At 40.9% G+C, this 27937-nt stretch overlaps 1 protein-coding gene across 11 annotated transcripts in view; it reads right to left on the reverse strand.

Moving 5' to 3' along the window:
- Positions 1-27937, reverse strand: part of STXBP5L (syntaxin binding protein 5L) — a 421232-nt gene that overhangs the window by 60346 nt on the left and 332949 nt on the right. For 5 of the 11 annotated variants that reach the window (XM_045001064.1, XM_045001065.1, XM_045001061.1 and 2 more), the window contains 2 exons: positions 23907-23972; positions 13325-13375 (listed from right to left, as the gene is read on the reverse strand). In XM_045001064.1, the coding sequence (XP_044856999.1) occupies positions 13325-13375; positions 23907-23972 (117 nt within the window). Of the gene's footprint in view, positions 1-13324; positions 13376-23900; positions 23973-27937 lie in introns of all 11 variants that reach the window. The other 6 variants (XM_045001069.1, XM_045001067.1, XM_045001068.1 and 3 more) reach the window with 2 other exon arrangements.

The raw sequence follows: 27937 nt of genomic DNA on the forward strand, positions 1-27937 counted from the left end.
GAAGGGAGAGTTAACTTTGATACTGAGATTCTACTAACCCAACAAGATTCTATTGCTGCCCACTCATAATTATATACACCTCTACCTCGATATAACGCTGTCCTCGGGAGCCAAAAAATCTTACCGTGTTATAGGTGAAACCACGTTATATCGAAATTGCTTTGATCCACCGGAGTGTGCAGCCCCGCCCCCCTGGAACGCTGCTTCACCGAATTATATCCAAATTTGTGTTATATCGGGGTAGAGGTGTATATATGTTCTCATAACATTTACAGCTTGGCTCCATTGTCCAACTTAAAAAGAAATAATGCTACAGAGTCCACAGTCAAAGAAGAAGATATCAAAATTATAAACTGGAAAATGATTTTCATTTCATGAGAAAAATAGGATTTTGGTGCCTAGGAGAATGAACAAATAAAGGGAGCAATTGTACAAAACACTATTCCTGTCACAGACATTTCAACTCAGCTCCTCTTTTCCTTTAACTAAATTCTTCTTGTTTATATAAATCATCCATATGTTTCAAAAATAACAAAGCATCAAATATGTTCATTTATAGTGAAGCTTCTCAGGTCAGAATATTGCCCTTTGCTGGCATAATTTCTGTCACTAAAAAAGATCTTACAGCACATAACTTATTTTGTGCTCTGACTGTCTACAGGTCTAATCTCACAATCTTGGCCTATTTTTTCTGTGTCATTTACTCACTGACAGGATGCTCACAAATTTCTGCCAAAGCATAAAACCTCTTTCTAAATTGTCTGACAGTTATACATCAACCTTCTTTATTCTCATTTGGATGAAAATTGGTGCTATCATATCTGTGACTGGTATCAGACAAGGCGGCACTGAAAATGTTTCTTTTATTTCTCTCATGGTCCTCATTCTGGGATGCGAATAGTGGTTAGCTTGCCATTCTGGAGGAAGGGGCATTACTGTGGACTGTGCATAATATATATCTGTGCATGTCTGAATAAATATGCCAAAAAATTTATGGCCAGGTTTCTGGGAGAGGAAATGTTGCCAAGCAAATGGAGAGAGAACTGGAAATCAGGATCCTGGGTTTCTATGCTTAACAATGCCACTGACATTCTGGAAAACCATGGCCTAGACATGTAAACCCAACTTTTCAAAAGTGGCCTCAAATTTTGGGTAGCTTTTTCTATGGCCTGAAAAATCATGAGGGTACACGCCAGTTGAAATCAACTGTTTTGCCTGAACAGGATTTCAAGAACTCACAGGGGACGGGTGAAGTCCCAGAGGTCTGGAGAAGGGCAAACATAGTACCTACCTTTAAAAAGGGGAATAAAGGTGACCTTGGGACTTATAAATGAGTCAGCCTAACTTCTATACCTCAAAAGATACTGAAACCAGTTTCAAACAATCACTATATAAGCACCTAGAGGATAATACAGTTATAAGGAACAGCCAGCATGGATTTTCAAGAACAAATCAGGCATAACCAATCTAATTTCCTTCTTTGACAAGGTTACTGGCCTAGTGAATAGCTGGAAAGATGTGATATATCTTGATTTTAGTCATGCTTCTGATGCAGTCTCACGTGACATTCTCATAAGCAAACTAGGGAAATGTGGTCTAGATAAAATTACTATAAGGTGGGTGCACAGCTAGTTGAAAGACCAAACTCAAAGAGTAATTATTCATGGTTCATTGGCAAAATGGCACGGCTTATCTCACAGGGGGGCTCACAGGGGTCAGACTTGGGTCTGGTACTATTAAATATTTTCATTAATGACTTGGTTAACGGAGTTGAGAGTATGCTTATACTTAGGGCCATACCAAATTCATGGTCCACTATGGTCAATTTCATGGCCATAGGATTTGAAAAGTGGTAAATTTCATGTTTGCAGATGTTTAAATCTGAAATTTCACAGTGTTGTAAATGGGGGGGGGGTCCCTACGCAAAAGCGAATTCTGGGAGGGAGGTCACAAACCTGTTGTGGGGGGGTCATGGGATTGCCACTCTCACTTCTGTGCTGCCTTCAGAGCTGGACAGTCCCTCCCCTGCCCAACCAGAGCTAGGAGCCCCCTTTGCTGGGGCACTTCCAGCAGCACAGGGAAGATTGGACACAACTCCACAAGCCTCCTCCAGCTGCAGGAACATCTGGAGCAGCTGTCCAGTCCCAGAGAGTGTCCTGCAGCAGGGGGAGGCACCTGGAGGTGGGTCTGGTCTCTCCCTCCCCAGAGCAACTGTGCAGGTGATGGACAAGTCCTGTCCCTCCCCTGCCTAGCCAGAGCTAGAGCCCCCTTTGATGGCGTGCTCCTAGGAACAAGGGGACATCGGATTTCATGGTCCGTGATGTGTTTTTCATGGCCGTGAAATTGGGAGGGCCCTACTTATACTATTTGCAGATGAGATCAAGTTAGGAGGGGTTGCAAGCACTCTGGAGGACAGGATTAGAATTCAAAACAACCTTGACAAATTAAAAAATTGGTCTGAAGTCAACAAAAAGAAAATCAGTGAAGACAAGTGCAAAATGTTAACTTAGGAAGGAAAAATCAAACTCACAGTTACAAAATTGGAAATAACTGGTTAAGTGGTAATACTGCGGAAAAGGATCTGGGGGTTACAGTGGATCACAAACTGAAGATGAGTCAACGGTGTGATGCAGTTGTAAAAAAGGCTAATACCATTCTGGGGTGTATTAACAGGAGTATCGTAAGACACGGGAGGTAACTATCCCCCAGCTACTTGGCACTGGTGAGGAAAGAAACAAAAATGATCAAAGGTTTAGAAAAACTTGATACACGAGGAAAGGTTAAAAGATGGGCATGTTTAGTTTTGAGAAAAGCAGACCAAGGGGGGAACCTAATAACAGTCTTCAAATATGTTAAGGTTGTTATACAGAGGACAGTGATCAATTGTTCTCCATGTCCACTGAAGGTAGGACAAGAAGTAACGTGTTATTCTGCAGCAAGGGAGATTTACGTTAATTATTAGGAAAAGCGTTCTAACTACATTAGTAGTTAAGCACTGGAACAGGCTTCCAAGGGAGGTTGTGGAATCCTCTTTATTGGAGGTTTTTAAGAACAGGTTGGACAAACACATGTCAGGAATGGTTTAGGTTTACTTGGTCTTGCCTCAACACAGAGGGCTGGACTTGATGATCTCCTGAGTCCCAGCCAGCCCCACATTTCTATGATTCATGTGAACTAAAAGGGCGATCAACATGGTTTGTTAGGATGAAACTACTGTATGAACAAAACTTTGGAAAAAAGTCTGTGGATGTTTTTTAATATCATCCTATGTTTATGAAAAATTAAATATGGCTGGATAGAAGGAAGACTTGTTATTTTTTTTCAACCCTTGAACAAGTTATGGGTACAAAAAGAGCTGCTTTGTTAGAGACAAACAGATTTCACAGACACTACATTTTCAAAAACAGGGTTATAAAGTAACTCCTGTGATAGTTCTTTGATGAGCCAACTTTCAAGGTAAAGTAATGGATGATTCTCTGGGCTCCACATCAGGAGAAGTGTCTTCATAGATTAATTCTTGAACACTTTGAGTCTGATTTTCAACTACCTAGCACTTTGTGTAGCCATTAATAACTGTGCAAAGTGAGTGTGTACTAAACATAAATACTACCATCAATGTGAGCTAAGAATTCTAATTTGGTGGCATTCTACACCACCCTACTTTGAAAGGTCTAAATGATATCACAATCATTACTATGAATTATTTATATATTACAGTAGCACCTAGAAACTCCAATCAAGATTGAGGCCCTCATTGTGTTAGGAACTGTACACACACGTGAGAAAAAGATGTTCCCTCCCCAAAAGAGCTTACTATATAAGTATATGAGGACAGACATCATCCTGATACAACCAGTAGATGGGGGCAGCATAAGATAAGAGTAAGATGAGTAGTTAATTGACAAGAGGCAAGGCCGGGTAGAATCAGGTCATTTTTATATACTTCTTGTAAATTAGTTTCACCCTTTGAGAGCTAAAATTGTTCTTGTTTCCCTCATCTTTCATTTCTTGGGCATCTTGACACTTTTGGCAAGGTCCAATTGAAAGCTTCTCATTGAATATAGATGTTAAAGAGTAGAATTGGTCTATTTTTCCTTGTATAGAGGCAAAGACTATTATTCTGGGAGGTAAGGCAAATTCTGTCCATTTATCCACTGTAGGTTACAAGAAGAACCTGTCTTGTGAGCAGAAGCCATTTTCAAGGAAGTAACAGTTTTCTCTCTTGTTGAATGGGGTAAGAGGTGGGCATAAGATGGACATTCTCTAAATTGTTTCACTTTAACTGGGAAAACTTGTCACTGTTATGTGAGGATTAAAAAGTATGCTGAGCAAGAAATTTATGTCCTAGTTTGGACCATCTGGGAGATCTTAATTGTCCCTTTTTGTTCTTTTACATAACCAAAAAAGAGAAGTATTTGATATGTTTTTTTAAGAGAAAAGCATTTATTTTCCACTACTTTAATTATAAAATATATGAAGATATACCTATCTCATAGAACTGGAAGGGACCTTGAAAGGTCATTGAGTCCAGTCCCCTGCCTTCACTAGCAGGACCAAGTACTGTCCCTGACAGTGTTTTTTTGTCTGAGATCCCTAACTAGCCCCATCAAGGAGTGAACCCACAACCCTGCGTTTAGCAGGCCAATGCTCAAACCACTGAGCTATCCCTCCCCTGTACTTGGTCTAGTACTTCCTTAAAAATTCCAAAAAATCTGAAAGCCAACTCAAAGTTCCATGGTGTAACAGCTCGTCCAGAGATACTACAGTGACTGCTGTACTTTTAGTTGTTAATTTAGTTGCAATCTTAAGAAAAATCACAAAGAAGCATAAAGGTCATTATACAAATGGACAACAGCTACAATTTCATATATGTGATGCCAACAGATGATGGTCAGCAGCGGGCAGGCTCAAACCTGGGAACTCAGTGCATGAGCTAAAAGCCATAGGGCTCTTAGCTAAGGCTGTAGAGCAAACACATTAACCTCCAAGTGGTTTAGGTACCACTAGAGGGGACAGAACATCACACCCAGGAGGGTGTGTGGGTTACATATGCACCTCAGATAGTGTGGACTTAGGCTCTAGCAACTAATCAGGAGTGCTTAATTTGTGCCAGAGCTTGCCGGGGCTCAGGCTTGGCATTTCGTAGCCCTGGCACCTCTGGGCTTGCTGCATCAGTTATGAATGTAAAAAAATTGCTTGAGCCCAGGCACCTCTTTTATTACAAATTAAGCACTGCTAATCCATCAGGAGAAAAGAGATGCTCCTAACAGCATAACTGGTGTGTTGTTATCTAAGACATTCAATTTCTGTATTTAGGCCCAGATCCACAAAGGGACTTAGGCACTTAAGCCCCAGATTTAGGTGCCCAAATCCCACTTTTAGGCCCCACTGCAATCCATGAAAGTGGTTACCACCTAACCCTGTCAGCACGTAAAGTCAGTCAGCACCTACATTTTCACAGTAGAAGTTCCCTAGGCATCTAAGTTTCGGTATCTGGACATGTGTACTGGTGCCTTGGACAGGCACCTGGGTGCCAATCTCATGCCTAAGCCTCAGTGCAATCCTTAGACCAGGAGAAGACAGGTATTTGCCAGCCTATCTTGTCTCAGGACTCAATCCAGTAGGTATACTCAGAGGCCAGTTATTGGCTCAGGCCCCATTTAAAACCCAGCTGGAAGAGGAGGAACAGCTGCCTTCTTCATAATTTTTAGCCCAGTGGTTAGAGCACTCACCTGGGATGTGGGAGACACAAGTTCAATTACACCCCTCTGCATGATGGGGAGAAAGGATTTGCACCAGGATCTGTTATCTCTCAGGAAACTGATCTAACAGGTAACTACCAGGCTATGTAAAATTCTGATTTGGGTCCACCTCAGTTTTTCCTGTTGTAGCTCTTCTACTTTGTATAAATAATTTAAAAGGTATTGTGGGGAAAAAAAGCAAATGAAGAAAGACACTATAGTCTGGTACAGTGGGAGTGGGAGACCCAGGGAGACCCAGGGTGTAGTCCCACTGCTCCAATGACTCTTCAAATTATTTACCCACAGTGGAACAGCTTCAAAAGGACAGACAGAGAACGAAGATGATAGAAGATTTTTTTTAACACTTGGCAGCGCTTGCTGAATTTACTTTTGAAACACGTGATCTTAAGTAGCTTTTACATGTTTGCCGTACTTCTGTAGAACGACAACTTCTGTTTAAAAACATTCAGCTTGACTTCAAATTGTTCAACAGGAGAATGAGGAGATAATAGCTTTGCTCTCTTACTGTCACCAGACAATAGAGGCAGCTTCTCTTAAGCTCTATGTACTCCGGTATAACTGGTAAATAAAGTCTTTATAATTTCTAATCAAATTATTGATATCATCACATTATTCATGTGATGGTGCTTTGTATTTGTACTGTGCCTGTAAGAGCAGCATCTCAAAGCCATTTTGCAGTTATAGTATATGTATTTTTGGGGCAGGTATTTTGCTACAGGAAATGGATAGATGACTGTCACAAGTAATTTGCTATGAGTGAAAGGTAACATATCAGCAAAGTTGCTTGAGGAGAACCAATGAGCTTTCCTGCTAAGCCAACAGAGAAATTTATAACTGATTTTATATCACTCCCTTTTGTCCCATTTTGAACACCAGACATTTCACTACACAGATTTTTTTTTTTGCCCTAAATGCTGTATATATTTTATTCACCTACCTAAAAATGTCTGGATAAACCCTAGGAAATGATGTTGATCTTTTCAAGGCAACTACTTAACAGCAGGAGACTAAAACAGTGGGGTAAAACAAACTCATGGCTAATGATTGGGTGCCCTATTTTAGTCAAAGACCAAAGGATAACTCAGAGTCTGGATTCATGACAATCCACAGCACAAATTCATGTGATCAAAGCAGCAGTTATAGTAATTAAAACAAAGCTTTTAAATATTTAAATGAGGCCATAATTATTCCCTTTTCAGATGGAGGATGGCTCTGAATCCCTGTAATCACTCTGGAAACATTAAAAGCTTATAATGCAATGAGGAGAATTCCCTCATGAGATGAGGAAAATGCAGACTTGCAGAAGTGAAATGGCAGATAAGGCCAAATTAAAAACCCTTCTTGTAAGAGCAGCAACATATCTGAGCTTGTGTGCCCTACTGTTCCTACCCCTAAGAGGCTGAAATATAAGGATGGTTAGAATGATTCCCTCAGTTCATCTAAACTGTTGTAACAGGCCATGGGGAGACAAGTGGTCTTTGCAGGTAGCTTGGATCAAACCACATTAGGCCTAAAAATACAGACAGATATCAACTCAGTGAATTGCATCTGAACACTAACAGGGAACCGGTGAAGCACAGGGAGCACTGCTTCTGGCCAGTCCTTATAAATATGTGGGCTCCTACAATCTGCAGCAGCTGAAACTTCCAAGTGGTCTTCCAGCATATCCCAAAAAGAGCACATAACAATTATTCAGTATGGAGGTTCCAGAATCAGAGTTAACTAAGACAAGTTCCTCATCCAAGACAAATGTTAGGGGCAGCAGAAGCAAGAGAGCAGGGAGACGAGTGCACCTGCAAAGGAACATTGCTCCTAGAGGACCTGAAGCAGCCATGGGGACCAGGATCAGGCCAGAAGGCAGGAAGTGGGACCCAGAAGGGCTGGAATGGGCCTGGGTTCAGATAGGAAAACCTGGGATCCTCCTTCCCAGCTTGGAGCCGGCTCTCCTGTCCCTGTCAGAATCTCAGTGTCTCACCTCACTCCCCCTCCTATCCTTCTCAACCCCCTATTTTCAGGGATTTTCTGCCACCCCCTTCCTCCCCCACCAACAAATGCCAGATATCATTTATCAAGTACAGGTGAAAAAAGACATTTCTAGCTACCAAAACTACCAAGTACTCCAGGCGCAAACTGGAGATCCAGATGTATCCCAAATTATGAACCACATTGAGAAAGGATGGCCAGATCTCAGTCATGGGGAGGGTAACTATTCTTTTCCATACACTCAAGTTGCACCCTAACCAACCATCATCCACCTCTATCTTAAATGGATTAAGCCTCAGGCAACTTACTGTCATTCAAAACAATAGGAAAACAAAGTTGTTATATCATCCATGTCCCATGAAAGAAACAAAGCTGCCCATCATTCCCATATGAATGGAACTGCAGCACAAGCCCCTGCTTCTCCCCAGTAGCCTCAACCCATGCTGAACAAGAGGGGATGAGCAATTAGACCCCACTCTATTATGCAGCCTTGCCCGGGTCAACAGCCAAGTGAACAGAATTACTTTGCAAATGGTATTAAATGCCACCGACAGATCTAAGAGAGTAAGTATGGACACCTGACCTTTGCTCATTGCTAGGAGAAGTTAGTCCATAAAACCTAAGTATCCTCAGTAGAATTGCCATTCCAACAACTGTATTATTGGGGATCAGAGAACTCCAGGTGATGATGGAGATGCCTTACCACAATGTCTCAATAACTTTGTCCCAAAAAGCTAGGATAGAGACAAGGCAATAGTTAGTGAAACCATCAACGATCTTATTTTCTAAGCTTAACTCCTCACAGTGAGAAAATCTTATGGTTTCTTCCAGACAGTGGTAGACTAGATTTATCAAGCTATCCACAACTCAATACAGTTTCAAGAAATGAAACTTCATAGATGCTAATATGGAAGGGAAGAAAACTTTCTTCCCCTCTGCCACAGCCATAGCACAGGATTTTAAAAAATTCTCCATGCTGCAACTGATCAACCTTAGAGTGGAATGACTATCCCTAAAACATTGACTTCAATTTACATGTACTTTATTTGTAACAAGTTATCTATACACCAAGGCCACCTGTATGGATGGCATATGAGGAGAGAGCATTTAGAAAACATGGTACAGTAACTCCTCGCTTAACATTGTAGTTATGTTCCTGAAAAATGCTACTTTAAGCAAAACGATGTTAAGCAAATCCAATTTCCCTATAAGAATTAATGTAAATGGGGGGTAAGGTTCCGGGGACATTTTTTTGCCAGACAAAAGACTACACACACACACAGTATAAGTTTTAAACAAACAATTTAATACTGTACATAGCAATGATGATTGTGAAGCTTGGTTGAGGTGGTGAAGTCAAGTGGGTGGAAGGGGGAGGGATATTTCCCAGGGAATGCCTTATTGTTAAATGATGAACTAGCACTCGGCTGAGCCCTCAAGGGTTAACATGTTGTTAATGTAGCCTCACACTCTACAAGGCAGCACCAAGCTCCTTCCGTATTATCATGTCCCCTCTGCTCTGTGGAAATGGGGTACAGGAGCAGGGGAAGGGGGATACTCTGACATTAGCATCGCCTCCCACCCCCTGCACAGCAAACAGGAGGCTCTGGGGAGCAGCTCCAAGGCAGAGGGCAGGAGCACCACATGGCAGTGGGGGGAGGGACAGCTAAACTGCCAGCAGTTGATAGCCTGCTGGGCGGCTGCTGCACAGGGAATTTAGAGGAGCGGGGAGCTGACAGGGGGCTGCTGGCCCACCCTGGTTCCAAGCCCCCACCAGCTAGCTCCAATAGGCTGCTCTTTCTGCAAGCAGTGGACAAAGCAGGCGGCTTCCAAACAACGTTATAAGGGAGCATTGTGCAAATTTAAAGGAGCATGTTTTCTAATTGATCAGCAATGTAAAAACGAAACAATGTTAACTGGGATGACTTTAAGTTAGGAGTTACTGTATTGATAGCCATATTTTGGATTTAGGAGCCTAAAATGACAGACACCTGAATCCCTTTGTGGGTCTAGCTCTAAATACATTTTTCTCTCCAGCCTAGTTTTAAATGTTCCAAGCAAGGGAGGTTCCAGAACATCACATCATAAGGTATATTTTTAGATCATTATCATGTCTCCCACATCCTTAGTGGTCACTGAGCCAAGCTGAATTTATTTATCTCTTTCAATCTTGCCATCAGTTTTCCCCACCCCCTAATCTTTTATGTTGTTATTCACTACGTTTTCTCCAATTTGTTAACATTTTCCTGGTAAAGCCAACAACAGAATTTAATATTCTACATGTGGTTGCAAGACAGCTGTAAGGAAGGGTAGTTATTAGCTCTCTGATCCATGATATGAGGCATCTGTGCTTGATGTCCAAAACTATATTGACCTTTTTTGGCACCGTATCACTTTGCCCACTCAAATGTCTCTCACCAGGAGACATGCGCAGGTAAACAGATGCATGGCTGTTCCTCAATGGGGGAGGTGAGAAAAAAATATAGTCCTGTCATTATAAAAGGTTGAGGAACTTAGAAAGCTATTAATAATTATTAATGAAGAGTAGGTAAGGAAATACAGAGTAACTATAGCTATTAATAAAGATTACATGCATCCTAAGGTGTGAAGAGAATTAGCTAATAAATTTACTGAATTCCTGACAATTATGTTTGAAAAAAATCACTTAGGGGGAGACACTAGAAAACTTGGAAGTTAAGAAACTGTAGCACTGATATTCAAACAAAGGAAAGAAGAGTGATCCTGGCAATTACTGTCCTATAAAACTACCTTCCATACCTAGTAAAATAATGTAAGAAGAACTGTGCACACATCTAGACAATATTGGAACAACAGGCAGAATAACGGTAACTTCGCTAGTTGACAGGCCACATGCTGAAACAAAGTAGGCATCGAGTAGCTCTGCCTTCCTATCATCTTCCTTTACCAGCTCACCTTCTCCACTGAGCAGCAGACCCACACCGTCCTTGTTTTTTCTTTTCTTTTTTTTGTCTGACATATTTGAAGAACCATGCCTGCTATTTCTAACATTCCTTGCCAGCTGTAACTCATTATTTGCCTTGGCTTTCCTGATTTTGTCCCTACATGCTCGCATTTATTTTCATGTATACTTCCACAGTGACACTCCCGTCCGTCCATTTTCTCTATATATCCCTTTTGGCTTTTAGATGTTTTTTTGAATTTTAGTAATACATTTAATAGTGACCCCTAAAATTTGAACTATTGGATTAATTTTCCCTAGATATACTAGGTTCATTTTCTAAAATGAATCACATTTTATTATTATTTCTACCCTATTATTTTCTACCTCTTTAGATCAGTTTGTATGATTTCTCTGGCTTCACTGGTGTTCACAGCTGCACACAATTTAGTATCAATGGCATATTTAATCAATATCCTTTTTATTCCCTTTCCTAGATCACTGATAAACATATTTAATAAGACGGTTTTAGTACTGATTCCTATTCTACCCAACAGACACATCTTCTCAATTCCAGACATTATCACATACATTACCGTTTGTCTATGCTCTGTCATCCAGTTTTCAGTCCATATGATAGTGTTTTTATTCAAGCCAATTTAAATTAATTTTTCAATTCAGATTTCAGGAGTCACTATCAAGTGACATCAACATTATTTTACTAGGGACAGAAGTTAGTGTTACAGGAAAGCAATTGCTAGAGTCATTCTTCTTTGCTTTTAAAAAAATATATAGATATAGATATCACTACTACAGTTTGAGAGCCAAATAGACTCCTCATGACTGAGAGTTTTTATAATAGAAGACATTTTTTGTAAAAATCCTTTGTGTGAGCCTTGTCAACCAAATAAACTTGGCTCACCCTGACTCCTCCCATTCTCCAGAGCAAACCCCAGAAGAGGGAGAGAGGCAAGGGGATGGTGCCATGCTAAGCCCACTGTAAGCATGGAAGAGGGACATCTATGCCTGAGGGCTCCCTTCATGTATGTGTAGGGCCCTACCAAATTCACTGTCCATTTTGGTCAATTTCACAGTCATAGGATTTTTAAAATTTCATGATTTCAGCTATTTAAATCTGAAATGTCACAGTGTTGTAATTGTAGGGGTCCTGACCCAAAAAGGAGTTGTTGAGGGGTTGCAAGGTTATTTGGGGGGGGGGGGAGGGTTGCAGTACTGCTGCCCTTACTTCTGAGCTGCTGCTGGCGGCAGTGCTGCCTTCAGAACTAGGCAGCTGGAGAGCAGCGGCTGCTGGCCAGGAGACCAGCTCTGAAGGCAGAGCCGCTGCCAGCAGCAGCGCAGAAGTAAGAATGGTATGGGATGGTATTGCCTCCCTTACTTCTGCGCTGCTGCCTGCAGAGCTGGGCCCTCAGTCAGCAGCTGCCACTCTCTGGCTGCCCAATTCTGAAGGCAGTAGCGCAGAAGTAAGGGTGGTATGGTACGGTATGGCCACCCTTACTTCTGCGCTGCTGGTGGTGGATACTGCCTTCAGAGCTGGGTGCCTGCCGCTCTCTGGCCGCCCAGCTCTGAAGGCAGCACAGAAGTAATGGCTGCAATACTGCAACCCCTGCTAAAATAACCTTGTGACACACCCCCTTCAGCTCCCTTTTGGGCAGGACCCCCAATCTGAGAAATACTGGTCTCCCCCAGGAAATCAGTATAGTATAGGGTAAAAAGAATACAAATGACCAGATTTCATGGCCCATGATGTGTTTTTCATGGCTGAAAATTTGGTAAGGCCCTATATATGTGTCTAAGATGGTGCAGAGATCATAGAATTGGAGAGGGCCTTGGGAGGTCATCTAGTCTAACACCCTACTCAAAGCAAGACCAATCCCCAGACAGATTTTTGCCCCAATTCCCTAAATGACCTCCTCAAGGATTGAACTCACAACCCTGGGTTTAGCAAGCCAATGGTCAAACCACTAAGCTATCCCATCCCTCCCCTCCTGTGATCTGACCCAATTATTTACAGTTTATCTGCCCTCTTTTAAATGTTGGTTTTAGGCTCCTTGGGCTCAAGTTTCGCCCTCATTTACTGTTCCACTTCACTAAAATAATTAAAGAACATAATTGAAGGATAAGACACAACAAGCAGTGCATTTAAGAGCTTATTATAGTATGTTTCAAGTGGTGTTCTGAGACAAAAATGGCCGAAACCTGACCTGACACCTGAGAAGTGCAACAGACACTATAAAATACATAAGCCTAAGTGTCTCATCACTGTTATGTAATGGAATATATACATACAATTCGGAGAATACACTAGTGCATGCATTGTTACAGACACAGATAAGCATCGTTGACAACCAATCAGAATGGTTCAATTTTTTCCAAAAGTCTGAAGTCATTTCATTATAAAAAATTACACACTCAAGTGTGCAATGATTTGCAAAATGTAATCACATGAAAAATGAGTGTTAAACAAGCAAAATGTTGAATGCTGCCAACAGAACTGTATGGGTTAATAGGTGGTTTTTAAGAAAGCCTTTTCAAACAAAGCCTTCAAAGGTTATCGTGCTACCTTATGGATCAGTTGGTAAAAATGTTTTGCCAAATGAATGTAAGGAAACTTAAAACTGTCGGCTTTCGCCTACCGTACCAAGATCAGTCTTAAGATCTGTTGGCAGACTTAACTTTCTTGATCCTTTAACTGAAACAACAGAAAAAGGAGAAAGGCAGTTGTTAATAATTAAGAAAGAAAAAGGAACGAGGGAGAACAACATGCCATCTTCTGGTTAAAATCATGTTGCACATTTTGTATCAGCGTAGAAAGGCTGAAATGGTGTTCAAATGTGTTCAGAAATGGTGTTTGCCTAGCATCATTCAGCAAAATAAATTAATCTGAAGACAGAAGTACTCGAAAAGCCAGTGCTAAAGCTGCAAAGAAGTGAATGGTCCTTTACAAAGTCTTTGTTGTGTATTGCAATATCTTACCTTACCATGACTGGCATACCAAAAAAGCAAATGAGATTAAGGAAAATATTGCAAAGGCCTGGTGATGTAGCACTGCATAAAAGTATTTTAATAACTGGAAATCAATTTAATAAGAGGGTGCTACTGAGTCAACGGGTTCTGATGACATCATACCTTAAGACATCAACTGTAAAGGAGAGGGCTTATTGCATATATGATGGAGGCAGCACACATTACTGTTCATATTATAGATGAGGGTACAGATTGCATAGAAATATTTTCTAGAAATCAAAACAGTATATTGAGTTTATTTAATTTGCTGAAAACGTAATTATGTGTACTTTAATGAGAGATTACCTGAAAAACGTTGCAATTAAGAATCTCTCATTTTGCTTCTGTTCATAAACTTTTCCTTCAATATCACTTCAACACAAACAACATTTTAAGCCATGAGCACCACAGAGGAATTCAAATGTAGCATGCCTTATAGCAGTCAAAGGGATTCCGGATTTGGACAAAATGCCTTAGGAAGTCATTTATTGAGTACTTAGAAGATTGTTTTTCCAATGCAGGACTTTTATTTTAATTTCATAATTCATTTTTGTTTTCAGAAATGCATGCCACTCTTTTCTATGTTCAAATCAGACCTATATTGCCTGGTAATAAAAATGAACAATTAAATATTAATCAGCAAATTTTGAGATCTTATTTTATTACATTATTTAAAGCCTCATCCTGCAGTTGCCTTTCAAGTCCATGTAAATTTTGATTAAAGAGGCTGAGCTGATAAGTATGTGATTATGTCCCGTAGCCAATCTGACACTTTACCCAAATTCACTAATGTGACTTTTTAAACACTAGCTCTAAAATCTTCAAATTTTGGTGCCCAGCATAGAGCTGGGTGAAAAATTTTGGTAAATCTTTTTTTCAGAGAAAAATGCAAATTCAGTGACACTTAAATGTTTTGCAAATTTGTGAAGGTTTCACAGAATTGTGTGTCTAACCTCCCTCAAAAAAGTTGACATGTTTTGTTTTAACATTTTTTAAATTAAATGTTTCAACGTTTGTTTGAAACAACTTTTTGTTTAAAAATTTCTTATACATTTATTTTAAAATATAAAAAATGTAAAAAAAATGCTTGAAATCAAAACAAGTGTTTCATTTCTAGTTGAATGACACATTTCATTTGACCCAAATTCATTTTTTTTTTTACTTTTTGATTCACCAATTTTAAAAAAAAAATCTGTTTTCAGTTCAACATGGAACACATTTTTTCCCTTTACTTTTTGGAATTGCCATTGAATCAAGAAATCCATTATCGCACCACTATAGCCCAGAGTTTGTTCCCTAAATATGTAGCTGGAAACCTGAACAAAAATGGCCTGGTTTTCAGAAAAGCTGAAAATCCACGAACCTCACTGAATTTAATGGGAGCTGCAGAGTTGCAGGTGCTCAGCAACTTTGAAAATTAGGCTACTTTTATTCAAGTGCCTAATTATGGATTTAGGAGCCTAACTCTATGCACCCAAGTTTGAAGAGTTTGGCCTAACTAAAAAACAAACAAAAATCCCTCAAACAGTTAAACTGAACCCATCTCAATTAGTCTCTGTAAGAACAAATTACAAAGGAGGTTGTGACATTCGCAGGTTCAGCTATTCCCTGGTCACCTGGTCACTCAAGTTAGATTCTGATTCAGGGTGAAGAATTCACATACCTGGTAGCTCTTGGTGGCAATAATCAAGTTGGCTGGCCTCACTCACTCACCCACCACACCATTGCCTACTTCCAGATGCCAAGTCAACCTCTTGTTATTCAATTCACTTGCACTCCCCTGGCAAATGGGAATACATTGTTCATATACCCTGACTCTAGCTAATAGGCAGGAAGCCACAGCCAGAATGTTTCCACTCTGCATACCCTTCAGTCAGGGGGGAAAACAGCTGGAATAATTTTAAAGATGTAATTCTATAAAAACGGACAGACTGATCAAATATCTGCATCTGCCCTCCTCCTCTCTCCTTCTTTCCTTTTCTCTCTCATGTTGTTTTCCTTTCTGACCACTGCACCTTAGCCTCCCTGCTCTCATATGCCATTTCCCTCTGTTTTTATCGGAGGCTGCACAGGGTAACTAAGAGCAGAGTCTGACCTAGTATCTAGTTGTACCAAGTCACATTCTTGGGCCACATTTTTGAGGAGTGCTGTAAAAATCTTACCATGACAGAAAGAGGGGCAGGTATACATATTCTGGTACATTCTTTAATTGTCAGTTTCTTCCTGACTAACGGTTCCAAATGACCTGGGCTAGAAGAAACCAGGTCAAGGCAGTTTTCAGGTCTCAAGTTGAGGTGACAGGGTAATTGTGGATTTAAGCGAGGTACTAAACCCTCAGAAAATAACTACCAGAAGTAATTAATTCACCTTTCTCTCATGCTGAAAGTGGGGAAATCTGCCAGGATTCTCAACAATAAAGAGCTCACCTCCCCCACACACAATCTCAACTCTCTTGTTTGTCCACAGAGTTTAGACACTGGCCTTGTCATGAAATAGCTGTGGCACTGACTTAAAATGAAAGGTGCACACCAAGCATCTTCCTTTTCCTTTTAGAATTCTCAAGTCCTAGACTGTCAACAAAAAGCTTTAAAAAACTGTGTGTATCTGGGTTATATTAAAACATATTCAGTCATTCTAATAAAGAAATTACTCCCTACACCATGTGATATGGTTCAATTATTTGATATCTGTCTCATTCTACAGTATAGCTTTGCTTCACACTTTTCAAAAGGAGAAATGTTTTCCTTCACAGCTATTGTCTTGCATTATTTATTTACATAGCGTTGTGTATTATTTACACAACATTATTTATTTTCATAGTTTGGATGGTCTTATATTCTATGCTAAAGTCTCAAAGTCAGGTTGTATCAATTCAAAGGATTTCTTAAATCAATTTATTTGGTGGTTTAATTTTAAACACTGCATCAGTCAAATGCAGGACAAGCAGAACAGGGCTGTGGGGAAGCAATCAGAATCAAGTATTATGAATATCACAAATATTAGTAATATTCACATTTGGATAAATAACCTGAACACTGCTACTTATGTATTGACTCAGAAACACACTGGGAGTAGATTCTGTTGATTTGCTCAGCAGCATACCCAGTGCTTAGCTAATTGGTCCTCAACAATCTTTGCTTGCAGAGAGACTATATGGAGTGCTGATAAGTGTGTTCACATATATATCCCTTTCAAAAACCCTTCCTGTTTTTGGGCTGCCATCGTATACTCTTTCCTTCAGATCCCAAGGGAAGAGAGAGAATGAAGAGCCCTCTGCACAGCCCTGTGTAAGAACAGGGATAAGCACCAGCATTGGTATCGCCTGCTTTGGTCTTGAGGAAAGAGAAGAAGACCAGACTTCAGTTATGTGTACACTTCAAGCTGCAAGTATAATTACCAGCTCAAGGAGATATTCCCATGCTAGCTCTTATTGAGCCAGTGTGCTAAAAATAGAGTGTAGCTGTGGTGGCACAAGGGCCTAGCTGCCCCAAGTATATACCCATCTGATATGCAAGGCACATACTTGGGGAAGCTAGCCGCTCATGTTGCTGTGGCTACTCTTAATTGTAGTGTGTTGGCCGGCTCAGAGCTTGTACAGATATGTGGTGGAGCAAACAGTGGGTGCATAGAGTTTTACAGGGAACCCCTGCATAAGGTATATGCATATTAATTTGCCAAAGGGTGACATGTGAGGTCTCTACTGAATGCAGTAGCCCACTGGGCATCACAATCATTGCAAAATGTATGGATGGATAATATTTAAGGAGTATGTATATCTATAATGAAAATTATGTTCTTAAAGTCTCGGAGTTAAGCCAGGTCACCAGGCAGGAGGCTTCTCTCTCTCTCTCTAGTCCTGGGGTTATTGCGTATTCTATGTATTTGTTTCATGTGCTCAAATGTTTTAAAATATTTATTTTTTGCTCTGATAGTTTCCTTGCTTGGTCTCTGCCACAAGAATTATATTTTTAATTTGAGACAAATCCCAGGCTGGCATGGCTGCAGGTATAGCGGGGTGAGGCTAGCTGAACCCACAGATTTTCTTTAATTTCTGCTGTGCGAGGCACCAGTTTCTCTGCTCCTACACACACCTAATGATGACACTTAAATAGGCCTGGCAGAATTTGATTTTTAATTTATTGCAAGTTTGTTGGATAATACTGATGCTTATTTTTAAGCATTTTATTTGATTTTTATTGATTTAAATGTTTACATTGGTGGAAAATTATGGGATTCAGAATATGGAGGGTCAGACAATAATTATTTAATTATCGTAGATACTGAGATTCAAAAAGTTATAACTTTATAACCTCTGAAACACAAATTGTCAACATCACATGTCAAAATATACAAAGTAAATATCCTTAAATTGAACTTTAAGTTCTCAAGCAGCATTTTTCTTACTTTGCCTATCTGTAAATTTCAATTATCTACTGAAATGTTTTTTGTCAGTGTGTGTGTGTGTGTTTACAGTGAAATCGATGTTTACCAACATTACCAATAAAAATCTAATCCTTTTAAGCCTATACGTAAAGGACAGATTTTTTGTGCTCACAGTATGTGCTCTCAATTGCATGTCTAATTGCTATAACTTAGTGTACAAATAGCCAAATAAACAAGGGACAGAAATATCTGTTCCTAAAAGTTCCTGAATCAATTTTCCTTAATGAGATATGGTGAAAAATAGTAAGTTTCCTAAATAAGGCACTGATCCTAAAGTGTGTTATTTATGGGCTTTTGCAGAGCCCTGTTTACTTTATTCATGGAATAAAAGTTTCATGTGAAGCCTCAGAGTTTATGGCCTGGTTTTTCACAGTGATACTGAACACTCAGTTCCAATGGTAGAGTGAAGGTAGTATACAGACTTAACTTTTGAACTCCAAATCACAGATGATAAATAAAAATGTAATTTGGCTTTCTTCATTCAAAGAATGAATCTTGCACTCCTGAGTTAAAATAAGGCATCATAATAACACCCACAAAGAGTGAGCTCAAAACATCAATCAACATATTTCTTTCCACTGTCTGATATTTTTAAACAGGCAATAAATCAATCAAATGTCACTGTATGGTAAACCATACTGTCATCATGAGAGACACATTTAAAAAGAGAACTGTTTACATTCTGCAATTTTTCCTAATTCATGTTTCCATTAAAAGAAGACTTTTTGTGCAATCTGCCACAACCCAGGTATCCACATACAAATAGAATTTTCCAAATTGTTTTGTTAAAGTTCATTTCCCATATATCTATAGTATTATGAATCCAGCACTAGAATTTAAATGCTAATCAAATTCCACGGGCATACCAGCAAAAAGACTGTTCTCCATCTCTCCTGCCAAACCCCATCAAAGTGTGGGCTGGAATTTTTTTCCCTTACTCAAAAAACAGTACGTGGCACACTGAGTTTGAGAAATCTTTCCCTCAAGCCATGTAATTCCATGTTCTAAGTCCAAAGGGGATTCAGCATGGCCTTTTGATTTTCTAGTTTTATTCACTGCATCCCTGTGGCCTCTAAAATCATACAACAGGGCTAAGTAAAAAGATAACCCCTGGGAGGAGTTTAAATAATTGCCTGCTGGAACAGGTTGGATTTGTACTGTAACTAGGACACTGTCATCATGTATAAAATAAGGAGTATTCCATCAGAGCTGCCTCATTAACTCAGGGTTCTAATATTCACAGCACGGGCTCTACAAGTAGAGTCATCAGTGACTCAACTCAAATGACAAACGATGGTGGAAAAATAAGAGTATAAACAGATAATTGTATGGAATTCTTGAGTGTTCCTGGGTTAAACTATATTTAAACTATCAGTACCAAGGGGAAGAAGTACAAAACCCACAAGGAGCAGGGTTTGATTCTGCAAATACCATTTTTCAGGGGAACCTGGAGTTAGCCAATGCAGCCAAAGCACTGGATAGGATCAAACCAGGAGTGGGGCAGGGCAGGGCAGGTTTTGTGATGATTTATTCAAGCAGCCCCCATATGTAAAGTTCTTATGAAGGCCTGACTGCAACTGAAAGGTCCCTGGATTCCTGACAGAATCCAGCCACATGCTCTGTTCTGGAGGTGAAACTGGGCGTCGCCCAGTGTGCCCAAGGAGAGAAATTTGCACCCTCTTGCATCAGTGAAAGTGACTCTGGACCTCTGAATCTATTTTCTGATTCTGATGTATTTGCGGAGGACCAAGTCCTACTGCCTCTTCTGTGGAGTGGATGGTGGTTTGCTTGCACAAGTAGAGAGGATGGACATCAGAGGACTGTGCAGAGACTGCCATGGAGCTTAGTTCCATGGGCTCCTTGTGTGCCACAACAAATGAACACTGTGGGGATCAAAGGGATTAGCGGGATTGTGGATAGTGAATCCATAACAATGCAGATTCACCAGTCATCTCTTCAAGAAAAGCAAGGACCAATAGCTACAAGGGTTACTGAAGCCCTGAGGCTACATTAAGCTACTCAGTGGTTCTTGCAGATTTCCACTCAGAAGTTCCCTGGAAATCCCATTTTCATAGTTTAGTTACTCCAACTGTGAGCGGCCCCGGACTTGCCCCCTATTGCAGCTGATATGCTGAAGCAGAACCATCTTTGCATTTTGCAAATCCATTACCCTTTCTGACATATTAAATAGGCTCATATGAAAAAAACATTTTATTTTAAACCAGAGGTGTTTTTGAATGACAGCCACTGCCAATAAAATTTCAGCTGGTGACTAAGTTTTACATTTCAATATTTATACAATATTTATACAATAAATATTGGTGTGCTTAGAAGAACTAAGATAGGTAACACACATAAAACTGCTTCCCAAAAAGACAAACAGCAGAACAAATGTAAGCTCCAGTGCAAAATAACTGGAAATCAACTGATCTAAAGCAGATAGTTTCAGAGAATATTAGAAAAATATGCACTTAACTTTACTACCATGAGTAGTTCCAATGGCACCTCACCCCTACAAGAGTTAAGCACATGCATAAGGATTTGCAAGGTTGGGGACTACGTGAGAATCTCAGCTTATATTGAAAAGAGAAATTAAATTTCTAGCCCTCAGTTAAAAAGTTTGAAAACGCAAACCCTACTGGCTCAAAAACCAGAAGGTAAATAAAAAGAATCCCAAATTTGTTATTTTTAAGCCAATTTCACTAATTTGAGAGGCCTAACTCATGATTTTTAATTCTTGGGGCTGGCAATACTGTTCTATCCAGTTTCACTTTCATGTTTTCAGATCTGCAAAGCTTAGGTTAAAAATACTACAGCGCCTGTTTCTTTTTTAAAACCAACTAATTCTGTTGCAGTTTTTAAAATGTCATTGAAACATTTATATTGGTCTTAGGTTTTGTAACATACTAATTGCCTGGCCAGATTTGGAGTGACCATGTCCCTTTCAAGTTTAATAAAATATGGGAGCCAAAGGCTGAAGATTTGAAGAGCATGTTTGTGGATGTTTACCTCCTCATGAATAAGAGAAAGGGAAAATAGGATAGTAGCTAAAAATACTTACCGAATGGATGGAAAGGAGTTGCTGTTTGCAGCACCAGAGGCAAAATGGCCACCTTAGGGCTGTAGCTGCTTCTCTCCACCAAATATAAAGGACCAGCTACTAGAAGACAGTGCTAGGCAATGCTCCTTTAAGACAGTGAGCCCATGCTGGGACAGAGCAACACTGACTAGACAATTAGGAAGGAAGTTCCTAGGGAAAGAGCTGAACTTGCTTGACAGACTGACAATTTACAGCAATATCCTGAATGAATTTTACTGAATTAAGTTAAACCTTATTGAATTAGTGTCAATGTCTTTGGAGTTCACTGAATTAAAAATGCAATTGTGTATGCGTTACTGTGGAATTGTTCATATTTCCATGGGAAGGATAAACAGGAGAAAAGCAGAGGGTGCTTAGGCAAATTCACATAGGTTGTAACATCTCCAGAGAAGCCACCCCCTTGGAAAGGTACGTATAGACTAGTTCAAACTGGATTCTCTAGGGACTCTCAGACATAGAAAGAGGTTTTGGATAAATAGCCTGGTTTTAAACTGGCTCAAGGCCAGGAGCCCTGATCCAGGGAGGGCCCCAATCCTTAGGGCAGGGTCGGAAGGACTGAGCCTGCTAGAATCCATGTTAGGATTGGGGTTAACTCTGGTAAATTTATTAGCATGTGTGTGGGTCCTTTTCTTATTTTTACCATTTTCTCTGTAATGCTTTTACCTAAAGACTAAAATAGGCTTGTATAGAAAGAACTGTGTGGTATTTATAACTGTACCAGTTGCACCTGCTAATTGTCTCTGAAAGCAAGCATGCAGGTGTTATTGGGCAACATGTCTATGCTAGGAAAGACACATGGAAAGCAGGAAATGGAGCAGCCTGGCAATATCCCAGTCAAAAGGGAGAGAGATGCAGGACTCCACCCAGAAAGGCAATGGCTGGGGAGCAGGAAGCTGAAAATGAGTGCCCTTGCTGAACCACTGAGGGGAAATTGCTCTGAACTGTGACACTTCCACCCCCGGGCCAGTTTTGCCACTAATTTCTATGAGGCCAGGATTATAGACTCATAGACTTTAAGGTCAGAAGAGACCATTATGATCATCTAGTCTGACCTCCTGCACAATGCAGGCCACAGAATCTCACCCATCCACTTCAATAACAAACCTCTAACCTATGTCTGAGTTACTGAAGTCCTCAAATTGTGGTTTGAAGACCTCAAGCTGAAGAGAATCCTCCAGCAAGTGACCCGTGCCCCATGCTGCAGAGGAAGGTGAAAAACCTCCAGGGCCTCTGCCAATCTGCCCTGGAGGAAAATTCCTTCCCGACCCCAAATATGGCGATCAGTTAAACCCTGAGCATGTGGGCAAGACTCACCAGCCAGCACCCAGGAAAGAATTATCTGTAATAACTCAGATCCCACCCCATCTAACATCCCATCACAGACCACTGGGCATACTTACCTGCTGATAATCAAAGATCAATTGCCAAAATTAGGCTATCCCATCATACCATCCCCTCCATGAACTTATCAAGCTTAGTCTTAAAGCCAGATATGTCTTTTACCCCCATTACTCCCCTTGGAAGGCTGTTCTAGAACTTCACTCCTCTAATGGTTAGAAACCTTCATCTAATTTCAAGTCTAAACTTCCTAGTGTCCGGTTTATACCCATTTGTTCTTGTGTCCACATTGGTACTAAGCTTAAATAATTCCTCTCCCTCTCTAATATTTATCCTTCTGATATATTTATAAAGAGCAATCATATTCCCCCTCAACCTTCTTTTGATTAGGCTAAACAAGCCAAGCTCTTTGAGTCTCCTTTCATAAGACAGGTTTTCCATTCCTCGGATCATCCTAGTAGCCCATCTCTGAACCTGTTCCAGTTTGAATTCATCCTTTTACCCTCAGGAGCAAATTGGTAGACAACCTATGGTTTGCAGAGATGGAGGCTGGTGTGATTGAGTTTTCTTTGATATTATGTTTCCATAACATAATTGTAGAAGGTCTTTAGACATCAGCTACTTCCAAGAGTTAACATTTACCATCTCCACATCATAGAATCATAGAATATCAGGGTTGGAAGGGACCTCAGGAAGTCATCTAGTCCAACCCCCTGCTCAAAGCAGGACCAATCCCCAATTAAAGCATCCCAGCCAGGGCTTTGTCAAGCCTGACCTTAAAAACCTCTAAGGAAGGAGATTCCACCACCTCCCTAGGTAACCCATTCCAGTGCTTCACCACCCTCCTAGTGAAAAAGTTTTTCCTAATATCCAACCTAAACCTCCCCCACTGCAACTTGAGACCATTACTCCTTGTTCTGTCAACATTTCAAATTATTATATAATTAAAGAACAGAGTCACCCTATTTTGAAAACATCACTTAAAAAGGCCAGTTAGAAAGCCCGCTCTAATGATCTGAAGAATTATTCTCTAACAAAAAAATTGAGAGAGTCAATGTGAAATACAGGAATATTGTGCTTCAAGAAAATGTCAGTTCAAATGATTTACCCGTCATTCCCCTACCATACACCATCCTCAATTTACCTTTTCTTTAATTTAAATGTACTTTCTTAGCATCATGCCTTGATATGTAGCAAGCTCTTCCCTCGAAACAAAATCTGCTGTTTATAAATGTAAATGACTATGTACTTCACTTCCTAGGGATTAATGAAACACAGAGATGAATGACATGAATGGCTCATACAGACAGCAGGAAGAGATGCCAATCACCTTTACCTGAAGTGGGAGACTTGCAACGCTCTAGCTCCAGGGAAACTGGACTGTCAGTGAGTTCAGTCAGGCCTGAAAAAAATTGAGTTAAAAAGTTAAGTTAAAATCTAACAGGGTGCACGTCAATTTTCTTGGCTGACTTCACATCATAAACGAGATCATGTAAATAAAGCTTGAAAGTTAAATGGTTGCGGTATGACTCAACCCTACTCAGCCTTGTAAAATTGATACAAAAATAATTCTGCATATTTTCAACTTCTGAGGAAAGAGAAAAAAACACTCAGGTGGGAAAGAAATAGTGACACAGAAAGAAGAGGAAATTGAGTAGCGGTGACAAAACAAAAACCAGCCCAATCATTTAAATATCAGGTTCTTTAGATTTATTCACACATGATGGTTAATTTTGAGAATTAGATGTAAAGATGATGGTAATGCTATTTGAAAGTAACAGTAAATGTTTATGATGCAAGATAGTTTATACATTTGTTTTAAACATACATGGACACTGTTTAGGGATTTAGTTGTGACAGTAAGCCACACACTGCAGTGAGGACAATGCAGTGTTACGACTTCCCATTGGGACCTCTGGGGCATTGTGCTTCAAACAGGCACAATGCCTTTTGCAACACAGCATTCACTCCCATTTGCCCAGAGCTATGGACTCTCCCCATCTGAGGCCCTAGTCTATAGAAAGCTGTCTACACTCAAGATTTGCTGTAAAATTTCCCACCATATCTGTATCACTGGTGTGGCCCTGCTGGTGCTAACAGTGGGAATGCCAGCATGGGCTGGCTGCTGGTATTTTTACTACCATATAATCTAGATCTGCTCTGAACAGGGAAAGACACTGAGTCAAAAATACAGTGCCTTGTCTTCCAGAGCTGCTACCACTGGTGGAGTTATTCCCGTGCTAGAACAATGAAGGGAGAATTTTAAAAAAATCCAAACTAAATCAGCCTAGTAATGCTAAGACTACAATTGTGTTCAACTCTTGCACAGGGGAATGTCACTATCAAGATCTTAGTGTTTAGGATCAAAGAACCTGAGCACTGCCTCTAATTTTTCACTTTCAATCAACTCTGGGTGCAATAAATTATGGAAGTATGATCAAACGTAGGCATCTGATTTTATATGAAACCTATAACCTGTATTGTTTGCACCCCCTTGGAGCTGCAAAACTGCAGGCTCAGAATCAGATACCGGTTATGAATATGTGTTCATGCCTGACTTGGTCATTTTCATAAGAATTATGGCCAACATTTTCAAACCTGAGTGGCTGAAGCTGGGGTCCTACATCCATAATTACATTCCTAAATAAAATTGGTTGGATTTTCAGAAGTGCTGAACACCTGCAGCGCCAGTTAACTTCAAATCAAAGATATTTTTGCAATTTAATAAGCTACGGCACTAGTCAATGTTCTTGAACAATATCTAACTGTGACAGATGTGGAGCTGCTTTTAGATAATTTATGAATATTGTACATTGGCCTGATTATTGGGATGTTTGCTGTATGAATCTATTAGGTTAATTTATTAGAGGGCTGTATGGGAATACAGGCAGGAAGGAAAAGAATGGCTTAAGATAGCCACCTTAGTAAACACTTAACAGTGGTTAAGAGACAATGCTAGAACTATTAGCTTTGATGAGTTTGCCTCTGTCTCCTGCTGAGGACTGATTTTGACCTGAAGGTTCAAGGCCCACAAACACAGCGGGTATCAGGAGAAGCTAGGCCTGCTCATGTCTCCATCACAGGATTCTAGCTAATATAGACAATTGCTTAGAATGTTTCTTGCTTCAAAATCCTTTTTCTCAAAAAGCTTTGTTCTTACAACAAAATAAGCAATGCTTTGGTTTTTAAGGAGGCTGTTTGGTCATTACGTATCACGGATCATAGTTCTCAAAAGAAAGAACTGCAGGTGCTTGAATGCAGACAGACCTGCAGGGTAAAGTTGGTGGATATACAGCAGGGGTAGGCAACCTAAGGCACGCGTGCCGAAGGCGGCACTCAAGCTCATTTTCAGTGGCACTCACACTGCCCAGGTCCTGGCCAGCAGTCCGGGGGACTCTGCATTTTAATTTAATTTTAAATGAAGCTTCTTAAACATTTGAAAAACCTTATTTACTTTACATACAATAATAGGTTAGTTATATATTATAGACTTGTAGAAAGAGACCTTCTATAAATGTTAAAATGTATTACTGGCATGCGAAACCTTAAATTAGAGTGAATAAATGAAGACTCGGCACACCACTTCTGAAAGGTTGCCGACCCCTGATATACAGGGTACTGCAGCCCAGGGCCCTATCTAAGAGTATGGCAGCGATAGATCCAGCGGGGATCAATTTATCGTGTCTAGTCTAGTCTAGACGCGATAAATCGATCCCCAAGCGCTCTCCCCTCAACTCCCGTACTCCAGCTTGGCGACAGGCGCAGGCAGAGTCGACGGGGAAGTGGCAGCAGTCGACTCACCGTAGTGAAGACACCGTGGTAAGTAGATCTAAGTACGTAGACTTCAGCTACGTTATTCATGTAGCTGAAGTTGCACAACTTAGATCAATCCCCCCCCCTCAGCATAGACCAGGCCTAAGAGTGGGAGATTTGCAAAATTCTGCCAAAAGAGATGTAAAAGCATGAGGCCAAACATATGAGGATGTGAGCTCAGAGAAACCAGGAAGGGGACAGAGATGCAGTTAGCCCTGTTTCTGTGACACTAACATACAACGCTTGTAGTTGCTTAGTAACATCAGATTTATTAAAGGCCTTTAAGAGACATAATTCAGAGAATGGTTTACATCTACTCCAACAGGCTTTACATAAGTAAAAGTAAAAACTCCCATAAAAGCCCTTTGACAATAACAATATTTGCAACTGTTAAAATAAGAATATCATTCTATTGTGACAAGTATCAGAGGGGTAGCAGTGTTTGCCGCTATTACAGATCCAGACTAAGAGTTTTGTGGCACCTTATAGACTAACAAACGTATTGGAGCATGAGCTTTCGTGGGTGAATGCATCCAATGAAGTGGGTATTCACCCAGGAAAGCTCATACTCCAATACGTTTGTTAGTCTATAAGGTGCCACAGAACTCTTTGCTGATTCTATTGTGATTCACTTGTGTTTATGGTAAGTTTTCTAAATCTTGTACAGCTGGTGACATATTGTAGCGAGGTGGTCTGATTCCCTGCCGCCCCGGAGAGGGATGAGCCCCTCCAGATGCCAAAGTGGGCGGAGCCACTGGAGCTTGCGCCCAACCCCAGATGTCAGGGCACAGGACAGGAAGTACAAAAGCCCAACCCCAGAGCTCACTAGAGCCCTGGCTGCTGGAGAAGCCAGACGCCTGTGGCCCAGCTCCCGGTGGGGAGACTCCTGCAGTCTGCGATTTACCTGAGGACTGGCCAGACCAGCCGAGGCCTGATGCCAACCAGACCCCGGAGAAGCTGTTAAACCTGCCTGAGGCAAGCTACCCAGAGGAGCTGCCAAGCCTACCGCTCGCCGGGTACCCTGAGAAGCCCATGGTGCTTGATTCCATGGAGGACCCCGTCCAGACGCAGGTACCTCTAGAGGGGGAGGTAGGAAGTAGCCCGGGGGCAGCCGACCCTAGTCTGGCTGCAGCACATCCAGAGCTGAAGTCAGTGCGTTGCGGCCAGGATCCCCACTGACACAGCAGCAGGCTGTCTGCTGCTGTTAGGGCCCTGGGTTGGGATGCAATGGAGTGAGAGGTCCTGCGTTCCCCCCCGCCACCCAATGTGTGGGTGGCAGTCTCCCCCTCTCCCCGGCCGCTCGGAGCCAGGGCCTAGGCCTCCTGAACTCATTTGTTTGCTCAGCACCTGCATAAGGGCCTGAGCCATAGACTCTCTACTGCCCCGCCCGGACCCAGGGCTAGGGCCTGTGGTAAAACTGTTTGCTCAGACCCTGCCTAAGGGCTTGAGCCAAAGACTCTAGACTGCCCAGCCCTGAACTAGGGCCTGGGTTTGCAGAATGGAGAGGGCCGAACCCGGCCGAACCCTTCTACACATATCAACATGAGATTTTGT

This window comes from Mauremys mutica, chromosome 1 (assembly GCF_020497125.1).
Source record: "Mauremys mutica isolate MM-2020 ecotype Southern chromosome 1, ASM2049712v1, whole genome shotgun sequence".
NCBI classification, from domain to species: domain Eukaryota; kingdom Metazoa; phylum Chordata; order Testudines; family Geoemydidae; genus Mauremys; species Mauremys mutica.